Here is a 26,340-nt window from a genome sequence, read left to right as displayed (position 1 = left end):
ATATTGATAGACCGGAAAGCCATGGGTTCATGCTTCGGCCCAGCCAGACACCACCTTAGAGGGATCTTAATACAACTGCTAGTAGCAGATAACAAGGTTTTAAGAAAAGTGCATGAAATTGAAACTTAAAACCAAGAAATCAACTTTAAAAAAATTAGCTGGAAAGCTCTTGCATCTCCACTGTCTGGGAGAGTTCCCGGCAGCACACAACAGATACTGGAAGACTGACTGTTCACTGAATGAATAAATGAATGAATGATTGGAAACAGAAGGCCAGTTCTTACATTACAAGAATTAGCTGTGCTGCTTAAGCCAAGACACTGAAACGTAAGGAACCTCGATTGCCTGGTCTGTAAAATGGGGGAAATAAAATGTAATAACCCCTGCTGTGACCGCTTCACAGGTCCCTCCGTGATCAAATGAGGGAACGAAGGAACTGGTCTGTGTCGTGTTCTCTGGTGCACTGGGAGGTCCCCCAGGGCTCTCAGGACCTTGCCGGTGCCTGGCAGCCTGCGGCCTCTGTCCAGTGAGCCTTGTTCGCGGTGGCCCAGTCCCCAGAGGAGGAGGCTAGAGAGGCAGGAGCTCATGCCCTCCCCTCCCAGGTGTGAGTGATGGCATCAGGCACAGACCTTGTAATAATTGTAATCCCTTGCCGGTACATACCATTTTTATTCCAAAACACTTTTACACCTCGGCTCATTTTATATTTCATATGCCCTCTCCTGCCTGTGGCAGATGGTGAAATTGATGTGGAAGGACACAGCGGGCTGGCGGCCCCAGCACCCACCGCACCAGCCAGATGCTGTTAGCTCGAGGGAGCCAACCAAAGGGATACAAATGGGGTTCTGGAGTGGGGGCTCCAGGACCGCTCCAGACCTGGCTTTTGAATTTACCAGTTCCGTTGTCTGGAGGGAAGGGAGGACAGTGCTGGGAAGCACGCTGGTGTCCAAGGGCACCACGCAAATGGCTGGGAGTGCCAGGACCTATCGCCAGTGGTGTCACTCTCAGAGATCAGAAATCTTAACTAATCTCTTGAGCAGTGGGGTCCCGGGCGCTCTCCTCCATCCTCTCCCTGGGCGGTCTCTATACTGGTTGGCTATAACTCCACCGTGCTGAAGATGCTCTCGGGGTTCCATTGTCAGCCCCGACCTCCCCACTGACCCGTAGTCCCTGTTGGCTCAGGACCAGTCTCCTCATTGGACAATATGGATAGTCTAATAAGTACTGGGTTTGGAGCCAAGTACCTGGTCCCCATCATTTTAATTTCCTCCTGGCTGTCGAATAACCACTTCAAACGTGACATGTCCCAGCAAGAACTCACGGTCTCTCCCTCCCTCCAGATCTTCCCCTACTCAGCGGGCGGCACCAGACTCAGGAATCTTCCCAGGTTCCTCCCTCTGCTCACTCCTCACACCCAAGTCATCACCAAGTCCCGACGATTTCATCTCCTCAAACGTTCTCAAGTCCGTCTCTCTTTCCCTGGCTCCTGCCACAAACTCCTTCCCACCCCTCATCACCCAGCAGCAGCCTCTCAGCCAGTGTCCCCCTCAAGTCTGCCCTCCCAGGCAGGTTCCCAGGCAGAACCTCCTACATACACTCGGCACTGCAGCTGTGCCTCCTTGCAGACAGGATGAAATGGACAGGACGGAACTGTGGCTCCTACACGCTTGCCAGCCCTCACCCACGCCTCTTCCCAGCCAGCTCTGCAGTTTACACTGCGAAGATGGAAGACGTCCCCTCCCTCCACTCACGCCCCTCATCCCTCACCCGGCATTGCTCGTGCCAGCCACCTCCCTCCCCACTCGCTCCTCAAGACCGTGCTCTGGTATCACCTCCTCAGGAAATCCCCCTGACTGCTCAACCCCAACCCACCCACCTGCCCTGGCCTGGGGCACTCACGTGCCATCCCGCCCTGGAGGTGTGTGTTACCCCATCTGCCCACCAGGCTGAGCAACCTCAGGATGGAGAGACTGTTGTGTTCATCCCTGGCCCCGGCACCGGGTCTGCCCCTCAGTAGATGCTCTGGAAATATTTGCTGAACTGAGAGCACACAATGAATATTTACACTGTACTAAGTGCCCACGGTTCTGCCTGGGGCCAGAAACCCCTGCTTGGAGAAAAGTGAGTTTTCACCGAGACAGGATGGTAAGTTTATGCCTGTAAACTCCTGTTTACTGGGGTAAGCAAGTCATCAAGTTCAAAAGCACCTGTTCCCCACCTGATCCCAGCATTGGGCTCGGTCCAGAGGAGGGCAGGCCACCCAGGGCTCTGTTCCAGCCAGACTGGGCTGACGGCTGCCCAGGCTGGCTCAGAGGAAGGGGGTCCTCAGGGTGGGAAATGCCCCTGGGTGCAGGGAGTCTGGAGGCCCGGGGTGGGGGGACCCCACTGTCCAACGCTAATGACCACGGCCCACGACTGGTTAGTCCCCATGTGGCTGCCGCAGGGATAGTTGTAGTCACACAATGGGCATGAACTTGAACACCCTGTGGTGAAGTAGGGAGGCTTCTCCTCCAAGGGTAGCAGGTGAGAAGCTCCTCAGCCCGGGGTCTGCGGTCCTGGCCTGATCTGCCTCCACCACCGGGTGTGGGCAGGATGGGCCACTGTCCCTTCTTGGGCCTCCTCTCTGCCACCCGGTCCTGCCAGTCGGAGAGCTCTTTCCCTTGCGGGTTCGGGGTTGAGGGGGGAAGTAGTGGGGTGGGCAGGGAGAGAGGGGACTGTGCCGGGCGGGGAGAAAGCTGGGTGGGAGTGTGAAGGCCAGGGCTTGCCCCTCAGCTTTTCCTTCACTGCACGTGTGGGAGACCCTGGACTTCCCTTGGTTTCCTTATCTGCCACGTAAGGACAATAGCCCAGTCATGCCTTAGGAAGGCAAATGAATGAACATGGACAGAGGGCTTTGAAAAGGACAATTCCTTGTTTATAAGATAAGGCTATTACTGCAGGGGTGTCTGAGAAGAGGGCAGAGGGGACGGCTCTGGTGTGGTCCCTCCCCCAGCAGAGCTGGGCAGCAGGGACCTGTCCCCATCACGCCAGAGAGGGTGGATGGGGCCTGTCAGGAATACCACTCCAGGCCAGGGGTCAGAGGCCCCATGGGGCTTGCTGCTGTCAGAGTGGCCCCATCCCCAATCCCTTGGGCCCAGGGGCTTCTCACATGGGAGTCACATGGCCTGGCTCTGTTGTGAGGGCTTGGCTGCCAGAGGTCTCTGCTGACTCTCACCTGGTAGCAGCCAAAAGCCTGTCTCCTCTGCTCCAGGGACAACCTGTGGGTGCTGCCCTCCCAAATAACCATACATAGAGGGGTGCATAAGTCATCCTCCTGGACACAAAGTGAACACCCGTACGAAAGCAGCACCCAGACTGAGAAACAGATCGTAACCAGCATTGTGGGGCTGCCGCAAACAGAAACAAACCAAAAACAGAAACAAAAGCAAAAATCAACACAGGAGCATGGCAGACGTGTCCCCACACATTTAAAACAGCAGCCACTGACATTACCACAGTGTCCTCCCATCCCAGGTGAGACGCCAGCTCACCCAGCAGGGTCCACGGCGTGTCCTTAGCAGTGACATGGGCCTGACTCTTGTCTGAGGAGCCCACCAGTGTCCAGAGCCAGATCAGTGAGGACTTCTGCCTTCTTCTCTTCCCAGATGGGGTCCAGGGGCCTTGCCTGGCCCTCCCCCTCCACTCTCCAGCCTCCCCCTCCACTCCCTAGCCTCCCCCCTGCAGGGAGAGCTATTTCAAAAGGCAAGGTGGACCCTCATGCTAGATGGGCTCAGAGTCAAGTGGTGGGTGGGCCCTGGCCTGGGTCCATTGTCCCCCCAGCTCTTCCCAGTGCCCTCCCAGGTCCTCCCAGGTCCTCCTTGTGCCCTCCCAGCACCCACCCAGCGCCCCCCTATTGCCTGACATGAGGGTAGCTCTTTCCTTCCTAGGCCGGCCCATGGCCTTGGCCCTTGAAGAGAACAGGGCCAGGAGACACCACAGGATGGGTGAGGGTCCTGGGCACAGCACCAGGCTTGGGTACCCTCCCTGGGTGGGCTCCCACCATCCGCTGGGTAAAGACCCTCAACAGCACTGACGTGCTCAGAATAGTGCCCGACCCACCTGTTTAGCCTTCCTATGCCTGCCTGCCTTTACTACACTGGCCACAGCTGGGGAGCCTCCGGCCACACTTCTCCACCAGCCCCCTTTGCTTTCCCTACATCGAGGTACCTGCCCCCCCGACCCCAATTTAACCTCTGAAGGCCGCTCCATCCTCTTCCACCAGTGATGTGCCCAGCTGGCTGGCTCCAGCTGATTGCTACATTTTCAGGAATTTGCAAGCTGATTGTTAAACACAGTCATCATTAAAATTTAAATTATACAAACTTACAATTATATAAATTATATTAAGAACAAAGGTAATACATAGAACTCATCACTTTCTAATATTTTCTACTACATTTTACTATTATCTATGCTTTTTAGGTTATTCACATCTATTGCATCCATGAGGTGGGAAAACCATATACTTGTGTGATCCTGCCACATCTTTTCCCAACTCCACTGCAAGTGTGTATACAGCACTTCCTCCCCCCCACCCCCACCCCCATCCCCGCTGCAGTCCTGATGTACAGGGCTCAGGTCGGGAGAACGGGTGTACACATATGAGACCTTCAGACCAGGTAGCTAGGCAACTTGAAGTTCTTCCTCTGAGGGTTTTGGGCAAGGCAGCCCTTGATTTTCTAGTCCCCAACTCCCAGATACCTCTTGAACTCTAGGGAGGGAGAGGAAGCTGCAAACACTACTCAGATTGAATCTCTCCTGCCCAGGGTCTTGGGTCCAGTTTAAAAGATTTAAAGAAGGCAGACGGCTGCCATAGTGTGCCCCCCACCAGCCCCTCAGCAGAGCCCAGCGTTTCTGCGCAGGTGTCCCACATACTGCCTTCTGGCAGACAGAGAGCTCCACAGAGGTCGCCCTTGGGACCAAAGGGTCCTGGGCCCTTGACCGCAGTGTCCTCCCCTCAGGGTTCCATACTTCCCTCCCAGAGATCCCACTGCCCCTGGACATTGCCCCAGGGCCCCTCCTCCCCTTCCGACTCAGTCTACTCCATCTTCTGTGTGTGTGTGTGTGTGTGTGTGTGTGTGTGTGTGTGTGAGGCGATGGGGGGGGGTCGGGGTCTGGCCCTCAGTGCCCAAGTGCCGAGTGCCAACGGCTGAGATCTCCTCTGGAGGTAAAAGTCCAGGTCCCTGCCTTGCTCGGGCAAGCCCCTGCTGCTCTTGGGGCTCAGGACGCAAGGCCCAGCCCAGGGTTCCCGCTCCGTCCACACCTTCCGCCCGGCCCAGCTGGGCTCCTCTCTTGCGCCCACGTGCAATCTCTGCAGAGCGCGGTCCCTCTGTGCCCTCAGGGCCCCACGGAAATCAGCCTCCAGCCACAGCCCTGCCCCGGGGGAGCGCGGGGGGGGCGCTGACCCGGGGGTGACCGGAAGATGGGGTGCTGACCCGGGGGGTGACCCCCTCCGGTCTCAGGGAGTTGGGGCAGAAGCCGTGGTGCCCTTTGCGCGGGTAATTCCTCCCGAGTCGCTTGCTGGCCTGGGGCGCTCCGGTCGCAGACACGCGTGGGGCAATCGTGGCCGGCCCCCTCCCGCGGCCTGGGGCCGGGCGGTGAGCTGCGGCAGGTCTCAGGGCTCCGTGGTGGGCGAGCGCGGCCGCCGGGGCCGGAAACCCCCGCACAGCCCAGGACCGAGGCGCGCCAAGCCCAGGACAGCCACTTGCGGGTCGCGGGGTCCCTCTGGCGCCGCTGAAAGACTCTGGCCGCGGGTAGCCCAGGGGGCAGGGGGTGGGAGGAGGCTGCGGAGAGGCAGGAGATCGTGGCTTATCAAAAAGGTGTCAATAGAGCTGGTTTCATCTCCCACCCGCGAGGCGGAAGTCAGCTCCGCACCCAAGAGCTGCCTGTGGGTCCCTCCGGGCAGGGACCCGCGCACTTGCCAACGGCGGGGCCATCGCAGAGCCCAGAGGAGGCGGAATGAAGGGCTCGGGGCGTGGGGCGGGGGTGTCCGCCGGGCGGCCCCGACTGCGACTGTAGGTAGCTCTGGCTCGACCTGTCGCATCGAGCCGGACCCCGGAGTCCTGGCACCTCAGTGCCCTCCTCTGTACAGTGGGAGCTGGGAGGGGCGGTTTCCGAAGCGCCTTTGGCTCTGACCGCCAGGGACGGGCCAGGGTCTCAGGCCATAGTCGGGAGCTCCGAACCGGGCACTGAAAACTGGACGGAAATCTGGGAGCCGAGCCCCGCGGCGCCGCTGCCCAGAAAAATGGCTCGAGTGCGTGGGCGGGTGAGTGGGGTGACTATGAGTAACCTACCATCGTGTGGAGCTTCGCAGGTGCGACGCCCCCTCCCAAAGTCCGGGACCCCTCCCCAGCAGCAGAGAAGTGGGCAGAGCTGGGGTGCATGGGGTCCAGAAAGCCCAACACACACGCGGACACACACAGACATGGACACACGAACGCACCGCAACTCGCACAGGGACACACACGTGCCCTCACATCTCCGCGATGGGAAGGCGCTCGGAGAGCGCGAAAGGGTCCGCCTGTAGAGTCCCCTCGGAAGCGTGACACCTCCCCCGGGGCTGGAGGGACCGTCCAGCTCCGGCGGCGCCGTCTGCCCGGAATCGGGCCCGCTCGGCTGGCAGGAAAGGCTTAATCCGCAAGGGACGCCTCCGAAAGTGCCCGCCTGCCCCGCCGGCACGAGGTGGGGGCTGTCAATCCCAGGAGACGTTGCCAGTCCCCAAAGCTCGGAGCTGGGGGGTGGGGGAGGGCACAGGAGAGCCAAGAACGAGGGCGTGGGAAGCCCCCAGACCTGGGGTGTATAGCATCTTTTTAACCCCATACGGACATCTAAGAAACTTGGAGCGGTCCCGCGACCCCCTCTCGGGACTTAGCGACGTAGCGAGGCTCTGCTCCCGGCGCTCCCCACCCGGCACGCAGGTGTGGACGACTTGAGTCCTTGGGGACCGGGTCCGGGCCCCGCGAGTGTTCAGTGCAGCCGAGCGGGTTGAGCCGAATTCTGTCTCCCGGGTCCTCCGTGGCCTCCCACACGCCCCGAGCCCCGTCGGAGATTTGGGGACACCACGCAGGTGGCCCATCCAGGAGTCCGAGGCCGCGGCCCGGCCCACCCTCCTCCCCCCACCCCACCCCCTCCGTTCTCGGCTGGGGTCGGGGACGGGCCGGTAGAGGGTGGTGCGAAGGCCGCGGCGGCGCCGGGGGTTGGGGGAAGTTTCACCCACTGCGCACCCCTGCGACCCCAGCCGAGCAGCTGGCCCGGGCCGCAGACAATTAAAGCGGGATTCCTCCCCCGCTGACGTCGGCAGCGCGAGGCCCCTCCCGCGGTGGCATAAAAGGCGCGGGCTCCGCAGCGCAGGCGGCAGTGGGGGCCGGACAGCGCGGCCGTGCGGACTGCGCGGCGGAGCAGTGAGCAGCGCGGCGCCCAGAGCGCTGGCCGCCCGCGGAGCTCCAGCCGAGCCGAGCCGGGCCCGGAGCGCCGGGTCCCAGAGCCCGCAGCCATGCTGGCCGGCCGCGCCGCGCGCACCTGTGCGCTGCTCGCCCTCTGCCTCCTGGGCAGCGGGGCCCAGGATTTTGGGCCGACGCGCTTCATCTGCACCTCGGTGCCGGTGGACGCCGACATGTGCGCCGCGTCCGTGGCCGCCGGCGGCGCCGAGGAGCTCCGGAGCAACGTGCTGCAGCTCCGCGAGACCGTGCTGCAGCAGAAGGAGACCATCCTGAGCCAGAAGGAGACCATCCGCGAGCTGACCACCAAGCTGGGCCGCTGCGAGAGCCAGAGCACGCTGGACGCGAGCGCCGGCGAGGCGCGGACGGGCGGCGGCCGCAAGCAGCCCGGCTCGGGCAAGAACACCATGGGCGACCTGTCTCGGACGCCGGCCGCCGAGACGCTCAGCCAACTCGGGCAAACTTTGCAGTCGCTCAAAACCCGCCTGGAGAACCTCGAGGTCCGCGCGCGCCGCTGTTTCCCCTCTGGCTCGCGCGCCCCTCTGCCCTCCCCCAACTCCATTCCCGACCCGGCCCGACACCCCCAACCCCGGCCTCGGCCGGGTGCCGATGCCTGGCTGGGCCCTCCCCAAGCGTACGGGGCCCCATGGACGGCCACTCGCCCGAGCTCCCCGCCAGGCTGCCCCCGCAGTCGCCCTGAGGGGACCACGCCACCGGCCTCCTGGCACGGCCCCTGCTCCACGCGTAACGATATGGTTTCCCCCCCACCCCCGCCCTTGCACCCTCGCAGCAGTACAGCCGGCTCAATTCCTCCAGCCAGACCAACAGCCTCAAGGATCTGCTGCAGAGCAAGATCGATGACCTGGAGAGGCAGGTGCTGTCTCGGGTGAACACTCTGGAGGAGGGCAAGGGGGGCCCCAGAAATGACACCGAGGAAAGAGTCAAGATCGAGAGCGCCCTGACTTCCCTGCACCAGCGGATCAGCGAGCTCGAGAAAGGTAATGGTCATGGGGGGCTGGGGGTTCATGCATCCTGTCTCAGCTCCCTGGACCAGCGGGACCCTGCCTCTGGTCCTGGCTTCCTGCATAGCTCAGGTTGGGAGTGTAAAAGCCCTGAGCTCCTCCACCCCTCCAGCCCCATCCCTGCCCCAGGTTCTCCAGTTGGTGTTCCTGGCGGGACTGGGGTGCCCTGGGCTTGGGACATCTCAGGAAGCAGAGTGAGGAAGGGATTGCCTGGGGTTCCCTCCCCCCTCCCCCGCCACACTCACACACTCGCACACTCACAGGATTTTTCCAAGTCTGATTTGTTTAATCTTCAGCAACTTTGCACTATAGCTTTGGCTGGCTCAAGTCCTCCCTGGCTAAGAAAACCTGGCTCTAGCCAGTCCCCATCCACAGCAGAGAGCAGCGCATGGGCTGGGGCTGGGTCCTCTTGGTCCATGGCACATTTGGGCCCTGAGCAGTTTCCTCCCAGCTCCTTGGTACCCTTGGCATCCTCTGGGGATTTCCGGGTCCTCCCCTCCGCCCTGAGCACACCCCCGAGGTTTTCTCTTCTGAGTGACCCAAGCCCAGGCATCTTGCGTGCAGCCCCACGGTTCCCGAGTCGCCAACTACAGCCAGCCCCAATCTCGCCCCAGGCCCACGGATGAGCTCGGGAGGCTCAGCCTTGAAGTCGCAGAAATCAAACAAGGTTGTAAAAGTGGGGGAGGGGGTGAGACTCGGGGCTCGAAGCAGGGCCACGTGACCCTTCTCGGACTGCAAAGTGTGCTGGATGGATTTAAACAGTGCCATCTTAAGGCACGTTATGTAACTGAAAAACAGATCGGGGAAGGGAGGAGGGGGGGAGAAAGGGGAGATTGGGGAAATGAAGAACACCCCTTGGAGAGACCAGGGACCAGATGTGCTCCAAGGGCAGGGGGCTGCCAGCCTGAGATGGAAGGGGAACACTGAGGGCCAGCCCCGCTCTGTTCCCTGACACCTGGCTTAGAGGAAGGGGGTGGGGTTGCTGGCCCAGTAGGATGCCTTCTAGAAATAATTCTTGGCCTGGAGGGCCGGTTTAGTGCTGGGCTCCCTGGCAGCACCCAGTGTACACCCTGGAGCTGGTGGGTGTGTGTTCCTGGCTCTGGGCCTGGTGCCCATGCCCACTGCTGGATTGGCATGTTTTGCCTGGACTCAGTCACACCATGCCCAGGGCCACAGCCACAGTGTGTGTGTGGGTTGGGAGAGGGCAGAAAAGCATTCCCTGGAGACATTGCTGGCAGGCGGGGAGCTGGTGGCCGTGTATAAAGGGAGGGTATGGGACCAGGAGCCTGATTTTTCAGGAAACGCACAGGAAGCTCGCCCTGAGAATGATTGGCATCATCCTCAAAGCAGTCACCTTAGGGGAACGTGGCTTTAGGGCTACCTCCCGGCTCCCTGCTGTCCTGCCCTCTCTGCAGGGGGCCAGACAGAGTTGCTAGAAGAGCCTCGAGGGGTACAACTCTCCCTCCTGTGGGATGGATGGGATTCTGGAAACAGCCTGAGTCCTCGGGGCAAATTGGCTGGGTCAGATGAGTGACCAGGGGCTGCAGTGTGTCCTGGCCTCAAGGAAAGTGTGACGGGCACCGGGGGCCTGGTTCTGAGCACCGTCAGCAGTCAGCATCCTGGAATCAGGTTGGGCTCCTGGAGGGGCTGCTCTGAGGGGAGTTAGCCTCTTTACTGGCCGGGAGGAGACCTCCTTCCTCTGTGGTGACACCTTCGAGCGTTGCTTTACAGGGTGTGCACTGACCCACTCCCTACCCACGCCCACTGCCCAGCCCAGGTGCAGACACTCAGAGCCCAGCGTGTGCGGGCGGCTCCCCACACCCCCATCCCAGCCTCTCCACAGGGGTCACCGTGTGGGAGCCACCTTATGGGAGCCAGACCGGGAGCAGAGACCTTGGGTCAGCTCTTTTGTCCTGGCCCTGTGCCCTGGGGCAAAGTACTTGACCTCTCCGAGCCTCCTTCTCAGCATCTACAGAACAGAGGGGAGTCTGCTGTGTCTGCATCACCAAGCCTGGTTGGGGGCAGGGGCATTGGCAAGCCTGCTTTAGTCAGGGACAGGCGCTTCATCAAGGTGCAGGTGTCTGGACTGTGTCCCGTCCTCCCCAGGTCAGAAGGACAACCGCCCTGGAGACAAGTTCCAGCTCACATTCCCCCTGCGGACCAACTACATGTATGCCAAGGTGAAGAAGAGCCTGCCGGAGATGTACGCCTTCACGGTGTGCATGTGGCTCAAGTCCAGCGCAGCGCCAGGGGTGGGCACGCCCTTCTCCTATGCCGTGCCCGGCCAGGCCAATGAGCTGGTCCTCATTGAGTGGGGCAACAACCCCATGGAGATCCTCATCAACGACAAGGTAGAGTCCCCACCCCTCTGGACTTGCAGGGCAGCAGGGCGAGGCCCCCAGGGCCCCAGTCTGTGCCAGCTGCTGGGACAGGTCTGGGTAGCATGAGATATACAGCCTCAGATGCTACTGTGGCCCCAAGAGGAGAGCCTGCCAGGCAGGGCTGAGGGAGGTGCAGGGTGAGGACTGGGAGGAATGGGGAGGGGTGCCCTTGCCCTGCTCCACGAGCAGGCCTCCCAGACAGAGGCCTCCGGGCTGGGGTGGAGGAGGGTGATCCAGGGGGACAGTCCATCTGACAGAATCCTCCTCCCCCAGCTGGCCTTGGAGCTGACTTTGCTCCTCCATATTTGGGAGACCACAGATGCTGGGGGGGTGGTAAAGATGCTCCTAGAGAGTCCAAATCAATCCTGCTTAGCCCCCGACCCCTGGGAGGAGGCCAGATCTGGGTGAGTCCTTGGGAGAGGGCAACCTTTCCCTCCAGGGAACCCGTCTCCATCCTGGCCCTCTGTTAGCTGTGGGAATAGCTGCCAACTCTCAAACTCCCTCATCTCTATGCCAGCTTTGGTAGTAAATGTCTAAAACCTGGGCTGGGAATTAGATTCCAAGCCCTTGCTCTTGAGGCCTTGCCTAGAAAGGGCTGTGCCTTTCTGGGGCCCCATTTCCCCCAAGTTAAAAGGGTGTGAGGGTTCTTTCATTGGCTGAAGCAGCCTCCCTGCCTGAAATGGTAAGAGCGTGAGTGAAATTTCAGGTGAGAGGCTGGTCTGAGCGTTAAAAGGTATGGTGCCATCTCCCCTGGCATCTTTCAGAGTCTCTGTGAAAAGGCTGGGCGGGTTGTAGACCCAGAGATCTGGCAATTAGAGATGGAGTGTTGGAAGAGAGGAGAGGCTCAGAAAGCAGCAGTGAACTCAGCCCCCAGGGGTGGCCCTCCTCCATCAGAGGGCCTGTTTTGTAGACTAGCCAAGAGGGAGGAGGGTGAGTAGGAGTGAGGAGATTGCATATGCAGATCGATCTTAGGAGCCCCCTTGACAAATCTTCCCATTTCCTTTGTGATTTTGTGCTCCATCAATGGATGGGCCTGACAGTCCAGAGGGGCAGGTGCTGCAAGAACTCAGTAACGGCTCTTGATATTTATTGTAAATGCATATGAATATCGGTTGAACTACTAACTAGTGATGATAATTGATTCTGATTGTACCCCTGTTCCCATAATGTCCTGTATGTTGTTCTCCTTCCCAGGTGGCTAAGCTGCCCTTTGTAATCAATGATGGCAAGTGGCACCACATCTGCATCACCTGGACCACCCGGGACGGGGTCTGGGAAGCCTACCAGGATGGCACCCAAGGAGGCAACGGCGAGAACTTGGCGCCCTATCACCCCATCAAGCCACAGGGCGTGCTGGTGCTGGGCCAGGAGCAGGTACAGGCCATGGGGGCAGGGAAAGAGGGAGGCAGCTGCAGGGGGAGGAGCCCCAGAACCAGAGACTCGGCAGGAGAAAGAAGAATGAGGGTGTTGGGAGAGAGGGCAGAGAGGCAGCAGGGAGCAAAGTGGGAGGGAGCTGGAGAAGGAAGTGGTTTCCCCTGAGAAGTAGCTGAGGGAAGCAAGTGATGCAGCAGTTTGGGCAAAGTCCCTGCTCTGAGTGGGCACTTTCAGGAAAGGCAAGCAGGAGTGGGCTCTGGTCTCAAGGCTCTCCACAACTTTCTCAACAACTGCAGCAATGCTCTTTGGCACAGGAAGACCAAATGTGCATTTAGTGATGCATAATTTATTTCCTGGAAGTGGTTTGTCTCCCATTGGGCACCCAGGAGGGAAAGGCAGGCAGGAGAGCCCCAGGGCTTCCATTCTCATTGGGCAGGTATTGCTGTCAAAGAGTGACATCTGAGTTTCTTGACTAGAGGCAGGGAGTGTAGGGGAGGCCCCCCAGGCGCTGCTCCCACAGTTGTTCATGGACCTGGCTGACACCCTCCCTCACTGGGCACCTCTCAGGTGCCCCCAGGAGAAGCTCTGCATCCAGGGCAGAGGAGGCCAGCATCACTCCTTTTCCTGAGCTCCCCACAGGGGAGGGACTGATGGATAGCTGAAGACCAGACGCAGGGAGACAAATGGACCAGAGGTAGACGTGAGAGCCTTTCCCCCTAGGGATGCCCTCCTGATAGGCCCCCACCGCAATGACCCCCTCCACCCTCATCCTCTGCTTTTCTCTGAAGGACACGCTGGGTGGCGGGTTTGATGCCACCCAGGCGTTCGTGGGCGAGCTGGCCCATTTCAACATCTGGGACCGCAAGCTGACCCCGGGGGAGGTGTACAACCTGGCCACCTGCAGCACCAAGGCCCTTTCCGGCAACGTCATTGCCTGGGCTGAGTCCCACATCGAGATCTACGGCGGAGCCACCAAGTGGACATTTGAAGCCTGTCGCCAGATCAACTGAGGCCCAGGGCCAGGCTGAGCCTCCTGGTCCCCAGGTCCCCAGCCCCCTCCCGCTTCCCCCCTGCTTGTGCGGAGATGATCCGTCGTCTCTTCTTCTCTCCCTTTCCCCCAGGAATGACTCAAGGCCATCGCCCTCGCACATGCGCACACGCACACAGCCTGGTTTCGTCCTCATGCACGTGAAGCAGGCCCGGCTCCCATCTGTCCCCGAGGTGTCCCCACTTCTCTCTAGGAGCCCGCACTGTTTCTCAGGCATGCCCCGTTCACCAGTAAAGCCGGCAGCTGCAACATTTTGAAAAATGCACACGTAAGTGAGAGGACCTGTGTGTGAGTGTGTGTGTGTGTGTGTGTCTACAAGGGTCTGTCTCTCTGGGGAGGCCTTCTCTTTTAAAATGAGGTATTTCATTTCTTCTTTCTCTGTGGCTTTGGGAAATCTCATGACTGGTCTAATATCTGCATTGCCAACTTTGGTGTCTGCCCGCGTGTCTTGGGGCTGGTGCATCTTCTTCTGCAATGCATTCGTCTTTGTTTGTAAACGTTTTTCAGAGCGACATATCTCTATATTGATAAAATAAATATCTTTTAGCAGTTTGTTAAAGGCCGGGGGCCTCTGCATGGAGAATTTGTATTTTGTCATAGAAGGAATTCTCTCTGAAGGGTTGAAGGCAGACAGTGTCCTGTGATGGCACCACATGCTGGGCGGGGGCAGAGGAGGTGGGACCAGCCTCAGGATCCGGGCAGTCCCTCCCCCAACCCCCAGTGCCTGGCCAGCATCCTGTTGTTGGCATCTGAGGGCAGCACTGGGCCTGGGAGGCCAGCCTGCATACCCAGCTCGGCCAGCTCTGGCCCAGGATACCGTCTGTGGCCCTCAGCCTTCCCACCTCCTCAGACTCCCCTTCAGCTGCCAGCTAGTGCCCCCAAGAGAGGAACATCCCATCCACAGCCCAGGAAGCCAGGACCCCTGGTCTCCTCCCCTTGGCCTCTGGCAGTGGCAGACCAGAGGCTTCAGTGGGTCAGCTTGAGAGCAGACCTTTTAGACCAGGAAACCCGCACTCTGATTAAGACCCAGCCACACAGGGCCACTGAAACTTGAACCCAGCCAGTCGATGGGCCAGGTCCGTGGTAACTCTGACAGCCATATTCTTCACCCGGGCCAAGGCGAGCCCTCCAAGGGGGCAGGGCCTCCGGAGACCTCTCCTGGGGAGCCACGCATGGCTAGGCCGGGGCCTGAAATCCACTCCCCCATCTTACAGAGCGCAAGTCCTGATGTAGCCTCCAACCTGTCACCAGCTGGTGACACTGAGACCCAACCAGTGTCAGAAGCTTTGACATTTCTTTCCCTCCATGAAAAACTAGCATGTGCACCTCCTTCTAGTCCTTCCAAGGTGGGGAGAAAAGTGTGTGTGTGTGTATGTGTGTGTGTGTGTTGAATGAGAGCGAGAAGAAGAGCACTCAGACGGATCACACCCAGGGGAGGGTGAGCTCCCTGCTTTGTTGCACCATCTGGGGGTCGCACACCCCAAGGGCAACCTGGACTCTGTCACCAGGAGTCTAATTAGCAAAAGGCTGGCAAGTCTTTCTAGAAATTTTACTGCATTGCCTGGCTCATCTACAGCTGCAGACATTTCTTCAGGAGAAGCAGGTGTTTCTGTCTTCTGTTCCTTCCAGGGCACCTGTCTCCTTAAACGCAGGTCCGTGTTGTGTCGGAAACCTAGTGCATCTGTGTGTGTCTGTGTTGGTGTCTCTGTGTTGGTGTCCGCGTGGGTGTCTGCACGGTACCCAGTCGCCGTTCTGCAATGCATCACTCTAGTGCCGAGGGTGAGGTCCAGGCGCCAGGCTGCGTGTTGTGGTTCAACAGTGGCTTTTTCTGAGACCGCTGTGCTTTGTCAGAGCCCATCGGGCTGTGGCACCTGTGGATCTGCAGGGATCTTCTCTGTTCGCATGTTCCTTGGGGTGGCATGTCCCTTGCTTCCTCAGTCTGGTGTGTGTTCCCCTGCCTGCATGAACTTCTCTGGTTCTGTGTTGTGTGCGCAGTGCCACCCATTGTTCTGTGACCATCCATGTAGCTACTGAAAATGGCTGGGTAAGCAAGCCAAGGGTGTCGGAGGAGGTCAAGGGAGAGATCGATTCCCTCTCCCCCTCCCCACTCCCCAAACACACCAAGAAGTATTTTTAACGTGTAGGTTGAGAACAAGCCTAACAATGACTGTGGTTGGGAGAGAGTGAGAGCTTAGTATCCCCCTCTAGACCAGATCGGCCCCACCCCTCACTTCAGCCATCTCAGAGCTGTAGGCAAGGCCCAGAGTGTGCTAGGTGCTCTCCCATCAGCACCTCCCACCAGCCCCTGCCGATCTATGGATCTACCAGACCCCGACCACCTCCTGTCCCAGTGGGCGCGGTGGGAGCTGTCCTTTCAGGACCACAAGCCATCCTCTGCCCTAAGTAGAGAGGGGCAGAGCACACCCCAGATGCTTACGCCTGTGTCCCTTCAGCCTCCCGACCTGTTCACCCTCCTCGCCCCTCCCCTGACGCACCCACGGTGCCAGGGATGGAAGCTGATGTTTAACTCCCTCCGCCCTCCCCAGCTGGAGCCTGTGCCAAGCCCCGGACTCCCTTACTGTGGTAACACTTGGCACTTTGCCAGCCCCGAGGAAGGCAGATGACACAGCCACATATCTAATCCACATAGTTTCCATCTACCCCTTAATCTGATTGATGTTCCCTCTTGCACTGAATAATACATGCCTATCTCAGGTAAGCGATTTTATAAAATAAGAAGATAAAAAAGCACTGTCGAGACAGTGTTTGCTTTCGCCGAGCTGGTGTCCTACAGCTCCCTGGGTGTCCGAGGTGGGAGAGCTGCTGACAGAGGCTCTCCGGGCCCTCGGGGGATTAGAGCCCACTTGAATCGTAAGCCTTTCTTGCTTTTGATAACAGTATTATTTCTCTTACTCTAGAAGAAAAAGTTTATTACCAAACAAGAGTATTTTTATGAAAGAAAAGGACAAACCTATAAATTAACTCAACCTATATTTCCCTTGAAAATACTTTCAGGCTCCGCCAAAAACGTAGAACTGAAAGCATGTTATTTTGGAAGAAAGAGATACATTTTGTATGCTTTCTGTTCCTTTTGTAGATTCACAGTTTTATTTTCTAAGACTGCAAAGATCACTTTGTCACCAGCCCTGGGACCTGAGACCAAGGGGGTGTCTTGTGGGGAGTGAAGGGGAGGGAAGAGGCTGGCATGAAGGTCACAGTCATTCCAATGAGCTCCAAAGAGGGGCCACCTGTTCTCAAAGATGTGTCGGGGATGGGATGTACACTGGCCATTTATGGTGGCCCCTCTGTCTCGGAGCTGACTTGTTAAGTGGAATGAGTTGAAGACTTGATGGTCAGTTCCAACCCTGATAGAAGAAACTAGGGTTCTGAATTGTAAACATTAAGAGGATAGTATCCTTTGTAATCTTATGGCAACCAAAATGTGGCTTAAAGCAGTCATGGTTTCATCTCTTAAAACACAGTGTGTAAATCTATTCAACTAATGACGGGAAATATATCACTTCCATGCACAGTGGACTTAAGTGCCATTTGTTGAAGGGGAACAAGTCATTGAGGAGAAAAAAAGCCCAATACTTAAAGTCCCAATTTTGTCTTATTTGCCAAAAAAAAAAAAAAAAAAATCAACGACAACAACAAAGCAAACCCCCTATGGTTGATATTGTTATATTGTATATACTGTATAATAGGAAACAGAATTGATGTATCTTACTTTTTCATTATTTGCTAACCAAAGCTGTACATTTTTCACATGATCCGCAGCCTTTTGGGTATCTAATGGGTCAAAACCATGGGACCTGCCACCTCCCATAAGCAGTTCTGGAAATGCACTATTTCTACTGGTATTCTTGCTTTTTTCTTTTTCTTCATTTTCTTGCTGAAATGACATGAATTGTTAAGTTTATTTTTACACAGTAAAGAGTGAAGAAAGACTGTGGTCTCCTTGGAATGTCTCTTCTTTTCTCAAGCTTGCAAATGTCACCTCAACCTGCTGGATGACCTCAGGGGTCCTCCCAGGGGATGCATGCCTGCCCATTGCCCTGTGCCGCTCGAAAATCCCGCAGCCATCTGGTGACACTGGACATCAGAGGTGGGGAGGGGGCCTGCCCAATAGCCGATACCAAGGCAGAGAGAGGTGAAGTGATTTCCCAATGTGTGGAGGCCACACTGGGGCTTGGGGTGCAGAGTAACTGCCCATTCCTCACCTCGCCTGCAGCCCTGCTCCTTACTGAGTGAATGCACTGCCCACAGCACACCTGGGCACAGGTCCCAGGTGGCCTGGGCTTGTCCTTCCCAAACAGCCCTGCTCTGCTCTCCTTTGCCATATCCCTGCTGACCCATCCTTGGCCAACACCTGGTTACCTCTCCTCTTTTGGGGTTCCCAGGCTGCTTTCCTGCTCTCAAGCAAGACAGCATCTCTAGATTCACATAACAAGAAGATGGGTGACGCGAGAGCCCTGGGCACTGAGAAGAACTTACTTCCTTGGCCCCTGGTGGACCAAGCTAGACTCTGGATGAACAAAGAGCTTTGGAACTGTTCCCTTCCAGGGGACAAAATTAATGACCAGGGGCCAAAGTAGCCTGCCTGGTTGGTGGGTCTCCCCCATGCCCCAACACACGTGCCCACACGCACACTGGGTTAGCAGAGGGGACCTGGCCAGGACTCAGGACCTGGAGTTTGGTGGAGTGTAACTGAGCCGTCCATTGCCTGGGGTGGTACAGAGGGAGGGGATTTGGCCTCAGAGCAGGTGGCCACTCGCCCTATTGCCCCTGCAGGAGGAGTCCCAGTTGGGAGAGAGAAGCCCCTGCCAGGCTGAAGACCCCGGACCTGTTTTCTCCAGAGTTGCCCTTGGCGGGTGGTATCCACCTCCAGACACGTGTGGCCAGGCCAAGGGTTGTACCCAATCCCAGCAGCTCCAGCCAACACACCACCTCTTTGCCTCCCACTCAAGCCAAGTGCATAGTTATGCCTATAATAACATCACTCTTACATTTCTAATTTCTATGGAAGTGCTCATTCAAAAACTTGGGTATTTTAACTATCATTAGAAACAAGTTACTTTCCCCACCTCTCACACCTGATATTGGTACATCAGTGACTGACTTTAGAGGCCATGGAGCTGAGAACAGCAGCTCGCAGGGAGGCAGTCAGACCTTGCTGCTGAGCTCGCTTGCGTGGAAGCCTGGGGCAGAGGGACACAGGCTCGGGACTTCAAAGCTGGAGAGTGTCTCCAAAGCCATTGACTCCAACGGCCCATCAGGTGCATGAAAATGTTTTCAGCTTGCACACTTCTAGTGATGAGGAACTCACTATTCATAGAGAGTCTGCCCCATTTTCAGACAGCTCCAGCTGGGAGTTTTCTTTTTTTTTCTTTTCTACCTTTTCTATTTCTTTTCTGTAGTGTCCAGTTCCTTATACTGAGCTGCAGCTTCCACCCACCTGTCTGCACACAGGGAGACAGCCCCCATGTCCCCTGGGTCTCAGCCTTCATGTCTCTCCTGCACCACCTGGCTGACCTGCTCTAGGGTCACACCCCTCCCACCCCGGAAGCCCCCCAGGGGGCAGCATAGGAGTGTAGACCAACCCCTGGAGGGTCCAGGGAATGTGTCACCCCACCCCCATCCTTGCTCCAGGAAGCTGGGGCTTGTGCATCAGCTGTGGGCCCCCAGGGTAGGAGCGGCGCAATTCAAGGAGTCCCGACCTGCTCCATCTCCTTGTCTGGTCCCCATGAGGCTCCCAGCGAGCGGGCCTGTCCGCAGCAGCCCCCTCTCTGCAGACCTCCAAGGAGCACAAAGCCGCCTAGGCTCTGAGAAGTTAACTACTCGCTGGAATGGGGAAATAGGAGAGAATAAAAGTGGTGGCTGTGGGGAAGTTACAAAGGTTCTGGAACTCTTTGAAAGGCCTGTGGTTCTGAGCTCAGGGCTTGGTTTCTTTGTAGAAACCAGATGCCCTTCGGAAGAGGCTGGAACGCTCAGCCCAGCCAACGAGGGGCCCTCCCTGGGATGGAGTCAGCCAGCACTGCTGCCTTGACCTTAGCAGAACTGCCTCCCCCGTCCCCGACTAGGAGATTCTTTCCCATTCACAGCCGGTGGTGCCCACCTGGGCTCAGGCCCATCGGCTAGCTTTGCCAGGGGCCCAGACCCTCACGAGTCTCCACGGTCCACCTCTGGAGGTGCCCCGGCAGTGCTGCCACCCTCCAGGGGCCCTTGGCATCCGCACTGTGCATCGTGCTCTGTGCTTAACTCATTCCTACGCTTCATCTCACGTCATCCCAATGGCCACCCTGATGATAACACTGATTTTGCAGATGAGGAGCTGGTGGGGAGGCCAGGTGACCTGCTGAGTTCATGAGTGGCAGGGCGGGCGATCAGACTGCAAAGCCCCTGTCTTTCCACACTAGCTATCAGGTTCCGAGTTCATCTGCAGGGGTCAGCACCTGGCAGGCCACCCGTTCACAGAGGACCTAGTCCCAATCTGAGCCCGTGAATCTCTGGCCAGACCTGCTCTTCCCTCGCACTTTGCTGCTCTGTCATCCTTGACCCCTCAGGTTCTCACGCACCCACGTGTGATGCACGTGGTAAGTCCCTGTGGCCTTGGGTTCCCAAGATGCCCCTCCCCACGGGAGCAGAGCCTCCCTCCTCTCCTGACATTCAAATAAATTGTTTCTAACAGTCTGGTCCTTAAAAATTGAAAATCCTTTCATTTCTTGGTTTCCCCATGAAGCACACTTGCATTTCCTGAGACTCACGTGGTCACTCAAGGAAGTGGACAGTGGTCTTCAGGGCCATGGTTTCCCCCAGCATAGGAAGACAGGGTGGGACCAGCTGGTCTCTGCAGTCCCTTTGGGCTCTCCCTGGAGCCTAGGAGGCAACCTCCCCAGTCCGTGGGGACCAGCAGGGCCCTCTGTGCAGGATGCCTGACCTACCTGCTGCAAGACCCTTGCTCACACAGGACCCCTCTGCCCCCTGCCCCACCAGCAGTCCAGCAGCCATGGGATCTGCCCTCACCAGACTTCTCCTCAATGTTAACTGTCCTCTCAGGGTCCCTGTTCAGGCTACATGAGTTCATATTTCTGATCATTGTTGGTGGACCTGGGTCACATTTTCTCCCCAGAATCTCTTAGCTACCATACAAATCAGGTTGCATGTAGGTACTTGGGGTGGGGTCCACAGGCCCTGAGCCCACTGTCATGACCTGGACTCATCAGTCTCCCTTTGGAGACAGGGGCAGAGAAGGATATTAAGGAAATGAAGAACCACAACTGACCCTTTAGAAAAACATACACACAGGAGATCAGCCAAGATGGCGGAATAGAAGGACCCTGAGCTCACCTCCTCTCACAAGCACATCAAAATCACAACTATTTGCAGAACAACCATCAATGAAAAAGACCTACCAGAAAAGATCTTCTACAACTAAAGACATAAAGAAGGAACCACAACGAGACGGGTAGGAGGGGCAGACGCTCGATAAAGTTATGGGTTGCCCACCCATAACCCTGGGTGGGCAACCCACAAACTGGATAATAATTACATTGCAGAGGTTCTCCGACAGGAGTTAGAGGTCTGAGCCCCACATCAGGCTCCTCAGCCTGAACGTCCTGCACCAGGAAGATGAGCCCCCAGAACCATTGGCTTTGAAAGCCAGCAGGGCTTAATTTCAGGAGTCCCATAGGACTGGCGGGGGGGAAAGAGACTTCACTGTTAAACGGTGAGCACAAAATCTCACATGCTCTAGGACCCAGGGCAGAAGCAGTAATTTGATAGGAGCCTGGGCCAGACCTACCTGCTACTCTTGGAGAGTCTCTTGGAGAGGTGAGGGTCGGGGGGTGGCTCACCCTGGGGACATAGACTCTGGTGACAGCCATTCTTGGGAGCTCCTTCTACCGCGTGGCCACTGGTGCTGGTAGGCGCCATTGTGTGGGATCTTCCCTCTAGCTCATCAAGGCCGAGACCTGGCGCTACCCAACAACCTGTAGGCACCAGTGCTGAGATGCCTCAGGCCAAGCAACTAACTGACACAGCCCCACCCATCAGCAGACAAGCTGCCTAAAGACCTCTTGAGCCCACAGCCACCCCAGACACTGCCCTGCCCACCAGAGGGCCCAGGACCCAGCTCCACCCACCAGTGGGCAGGCACCAGACACAAGAAAACCATAATCCCACAGCCTATGGATACAGCCTGCCCACCAGCAAGCTAGACCCTGCCCTGGAACCATCTGGGTCCCAGTCCTGCCCACTGTCAGGACAACACAAGCTTCAGGACACCCTGGACCCTGTACCCAACTGTTTCAAGAACCGTCCCCCACCCCAACAGTGATGTGACACCAGCTCTGGGATCCCTGAGCCCGGCAACCAGACTCTGGGACCTGGCTCTGATCGCTAGTATGCAGGCACTAAACCCAGGGTTAACACCTATCCTTCTCAAATTATTCCAAAAAATTGCAAAGAAACACTTCTGAACTCATTCTATGAGGTCAGCATCACCCTGATACCAAATAACAGACAAATATATCACAAAAAAAGAAAACTACAGGCCAATATTACTGATGAACATAGATGTAAAAATTCTCAACAAAGTATTAGCAAACCGAATCCAACAATACATTAAAAGGATCTTACACCATGATCAAGTGGGATTTATCCCAGGGATGCAAGATTTTTCAATATCAACAAATCAATCAATATGATACACCACATTAACAAATTGAAAAATACAAACCATGTGATCATCTAGATAGATGCAGAAAAAGCTTTCTGACAAAATGTAACACGTATTTATGATTAAAAAAAAAACAACTCCAGAAAGTGGGCATAGAGGGAACATACCTCAACATAATAAAGGCCATGTATGACAAACCCACAGCCAACATCATACTCAACAGTGAAAAGTTGAAAGCATTTCCTCTAAGATCAGGAACAAGACAAGGATGCCCACTCTCATCACTTTTTTTGTGGGGGGGCAAGCCATGTGGCTTGTGGGATCTTAGTTCCCTGACCAGGGATTGAACCTGGGCCCTCAGCATTGAAAGCACAGAGCTCTAACCACTGGACTGCCAGGGAATTCCCTCTCATCACTTTTATTCAACATAGCATTGGAAGTCATAGCCACAGCAATCAGAGAAGAAAAAGAAATAAAAGGAGTCCAAATTGGAAAGGAAGAAGTAAAACTGTCACTGTTTGCAGATGACATGATACTACACATAGAAAATCCTAAAGATGACACTAGAAAACTACTAGAGCTCATCAATGAATTCAGTAAAATAGTAGAATACAAAATTTATATACAGAAATCTGTTGCATTTGTATACACTAACAATGAACTATTAGAAAGAGAAATTAAGAAAACAATTTCATTTACCATTGCACCAAAAAGAATAAGATACCTAGGAGTAAACTTACCTAAGGAGGTAAAAGAGCTGTACTCAGAAAACTATAAGACACTGATGAAAGAAATTGAAAACAACACAACCAGATGGAAAGATATGCTGTGTTCTTGGATTGGAAGAATCAATATTGTTAAAATGATCATACTACCCAAGGCAATCTGCAGATTCAATACAATCGCCATCAAGTTACCAATGGCATTTTTCACAGAACTAGAAAAAACAATTTTAAAATTTGTATGGTAACACAAAAGATCCTAAATAACCAAAACAATCTTGAGAAAGAAGAACAGAGATGGAGGAATTACACTCCCTGACTCCAGATTATACTACAAAGCTACAGTAATCAAAACAGAATGGTACTGGCACAAAAACAGCCATATAAATCAATGGAACAGGATAGAAAGCCCAGAAATAAACACTTATGGTCAATTCATCTATGACAAAGGAGACAAGAACATACAATGGAGAAAAGACAGTCTCTTCAGTAAGTGGTGCTGGGAAAACTGGACAGCTACATGTAAAAGAATAAAATTAGAACATTCTCTGACACCATATACAAAAATAAACTCAAAATGTATTACAGACCTAAATGTAAGACCAGAAACCATAAAACTCCTAGAGGAAAACATAAGCAGAACATTCTTTGACATAAATTGTAGCAATATTTTTTTGGATCTGTCTCCTAAGGCAAAGGAAATAAAGGCAAAAATAAGCAAATGGGACCCAATTTAACTTAAAAGCTTTTGCACAGCAAAGGAAATCTCAACAAAATGAAAAGACAATCTACTGAAGGGGAGAAATTATTTGCAAATGGTATGACCAATAAGAGGTTAATAACCAAAATATACAGACAGCTTATACAACTCAACATCAAAAACACAAACAACCTGAATGAAAAATGAAAAATGGGCAGAAGGGACTTCCCTAGCGGTCCAGTGGTTAAGACTCTGCACTTCCACTGCAGGGGGCATGGGTTTGATCCCTGGTCAGGGAACTAAGATCCCACATGCCACGCGACCAAAAAAAAAAAAAAAAAAAAAAGGGCTGAAGACCCAAATAGACATTTTTCCAAAGAGCACATGCAGATGGCCAACAGACACATGACAAGATGTTCAACATTGCTAATCATCAGGGTCAAAACCGCAATGAGATATCATCTCACACCTGTCAGAATGGCTGTTATCAAAAAGGACACAAATAACAAATGTTGACGAGATGTGGAGAAAAGGGAACCCTCATACACTGTTGGTAGGAAAGTAAATTGGTGCAGCCACTGTGGAAAACAGTTTGGAGGTCTCAGAAAACTAAAAATAGAACTACCATATTACCCAGCAATTCCACTCCCAGTATATATCCAAAAAAAAACAAAAACACTAAGTCGAAAAGATATGTGCACCCCAATGTTCATAGCAGCATTATATACAATTGCCAAGACAAGACACGGAAGTAACCTAAGTGTCCATCAACAGATGAATGGATAAAGTAGATGTGGCGTGTATACAAATGTATATGTATACTACTCAGCCATAAAAAAAGAATGAAATTTTGCCATTTGCAACAACATGGGTGGACCTGGAGAGCATTATGCCAAGTGAAGTGAGAAAGACAAATACTCTATGATATCACTTATATGTGGAATCTAAAAAATACAATAAACTAGTGAATATAACAAAAAAGAAGCAGACTCACAGATACAGAGAACAAACTAGGGACTTCCTTGGTGGTCCAGTGGCTAAGACTCCATGCTCCCAGTGGAGGGGGCCCAGGTTCAATCCCTGGTCTGGGAACTGGATCCCACGTGCTGCAACTAAGAGCCCGCATGCTACAACTAAAAGATTCCACATGCCGCAACTAAGACCTGGCGCAGCCAAATAAATAAATAAATAATTTTAAAAAAAAGAGAGAGAGAGAGAACAAACTAGTGGTTACCTGTGGGGAGAGGGAAGGGGGAGGGGCAAACGTGGGGTAGGGGATTAAGAGGTACAAACTACTATGTACAAAATAAGCTACAAGGATATATTGTACAGCACAGGGAATATAGCCAATATTTGATAATAACTATAAATAGAATATAACCTTTAAAAAATGTGAATCACTATATCGTACAACTGTAACTTATACAATATTGTACATCGACTATACTCCAGTTTAAAAAAAAGAGAAATAAAGAAAAACGTACATTCATGCATTCATTCACTTATCGAGGACCTGTTTCCTGAGCACCTACCATGAGCAAGTACCTGGGCCAGGTGCCCGGTGGGTGGTCTGAGGGGCGGAAGAAGAAGGCTCAGCTCAGGCACCTGGGCCAGCTTCAGGCTTAGAAACACCGAAGGCAAATGGTGCCGGAGGATGGGGGAGGGGGAGGAGGGCGGGTGTGAGCTTGCATGCTTATGTGCCTATAAGGCATTGCTAAGGAAGCCGTCTGTCTGCTGTTTGATTTCTGCGCTTCTCAATTCAGGCCAAGGTGGGGGGCCATCTGCTAAAGTGGACACAGAGAAAACATTTTCGCTATGCAGAAAATTGGCTTCTGAGGGGAGGCTGTGCACTCAGCACAGAACCAGCCTGCAGAGGTGCTAGAGGCAGCGGGCAGGGCTGGGTGCAGGGAGGGAGGGCTGGAGAGACGCCCCTGCTCCTGCCCCATCCTTGGGAGGCCTCAGGCCCGCCAGTGTCTCCAATGCATCAAGCCCCTGCCTAAAACTTCCGGGTCTTTGCATGGGACTTGCATGGGGGGAGGGCTCCCCTCATTTTTAATACTTCCATTAAGATATAATTCACATACCATAAAATTTACCCATTTAAAGTGTACAGCTCAATGGCTTTTGGTATATTACATTACTAGTTTTAAAAAATCGTGGTAAGTATATATAACATAAAATGTACCATTTTAACCATTTTTAAGTGTACAATTCATTGGTATTGATTATATTCATAATGTTGTGCAAGTATCACCACTATTTCTAAAACGTTTTCTTCACCCCAAACAGAAACTCTGTACCCATTAAACATTAACTCCCGACTCCCTCCCCCAACCCCTGGTAACCTCTAATATACTTTCTGTCTCTCAAAATTTACCTATCCTAGGGACCTCATATAAGTGAATCATACAGTATTTGTCCTTTTGGGTCAGGTTTCTTTCACTTAGCATAATGTTTTCAAGGTTCCTCCATCTTGCAGCTTGTGTCAGAATGCCATTCCTTTATGGCTGAATAATATTCCACTGTATGGATAGACCACATTTATTTATCCATTCACCTGTTGATAGACACTTGAGTTGTTTCCACCTTTTTGTGAATAGTGTTGCTAAGAATATGGGTGTGCAAGTATCTGTTTTAGTCCTTACTTTCAATCCTTTGGTGTATATACCTAGGAGTAGAATCATATGGTAATTCTATGTATGGGTGTTGAGGAACTGCCACACAGTTTTCTACAGTGGCTGCACCATTTTACATTCCTACCAACAGCGTACTAGGTTCCAACGTCTCCACCTATATTTGTTATTTCTGCTGTTGTTATTACTCGATGGTAGCCACCCTAATGAGCGTGAGATGCTATCTTACATGGGTTTGATTTGCATTTCCCTAATGATTAGTGATATCACAAAATGTTAGTGATATACTGATTTTTTAAAATAAA

General features: G+C 54.4%; 2 protein-coding genes across 2 annotated transcripts in view; one reads left to right on the top strand and one right to left on the bottom strand.

Annotated features, from left to right (window-relative positions):
- The window catches only part of ENDOV (endonuclease V), an 87,044-nt gene that overhangs the window by 17,825 nt on the left and 42,879 nt on the right, over positions 1 to 26,340 (bottom strand).
- NPTX1 (neuronal pentraxin 1) lies at positions 7,404 to 17,251 on the top strand. Its single transcript, XM_036836326.1, has 5 exons — positions 7,404 to 7,975; positions 8,266 to 8,473; positions 10,604 to 10,848; positions 12,073 to 12,252; positions 13,041 to 17,251. The coding sequence occupies exons 1-5, from the start codon at positions 7,532 to 7,534 to the stop codon at positions 13,260 to 13,262; spliced, it is 1,299 nt and encodes a 432-aa protein (XP_036692221.1). The 5' UTR covers positions 7,404 to 7,531; the 3' UTR covers positions 13,263 to 17,251.

Source organism: Balaenoptera musculus, chromosome 20 (genome assembly GCF_009873245.2).
Source record: "Balaenoptera musculus isolate JJ_BM4_2016_0621 chromosome 20, mBalMus1.pri.v3, whole genome shotgun sequence".
In the NCBI taxonomy this organism is placed as follows: domain Eukaryota; kingdom Metazoa; phylum Chordata; class Mammalia; order Artiodactyla; family Balaenopteridae; genus Balaenoptera; species Balaenoptera musculus.
Note: the sequence above shows the minus strand (reverse complement) of the source record. Positions and strands in the feature narration are given on the sequence as shown.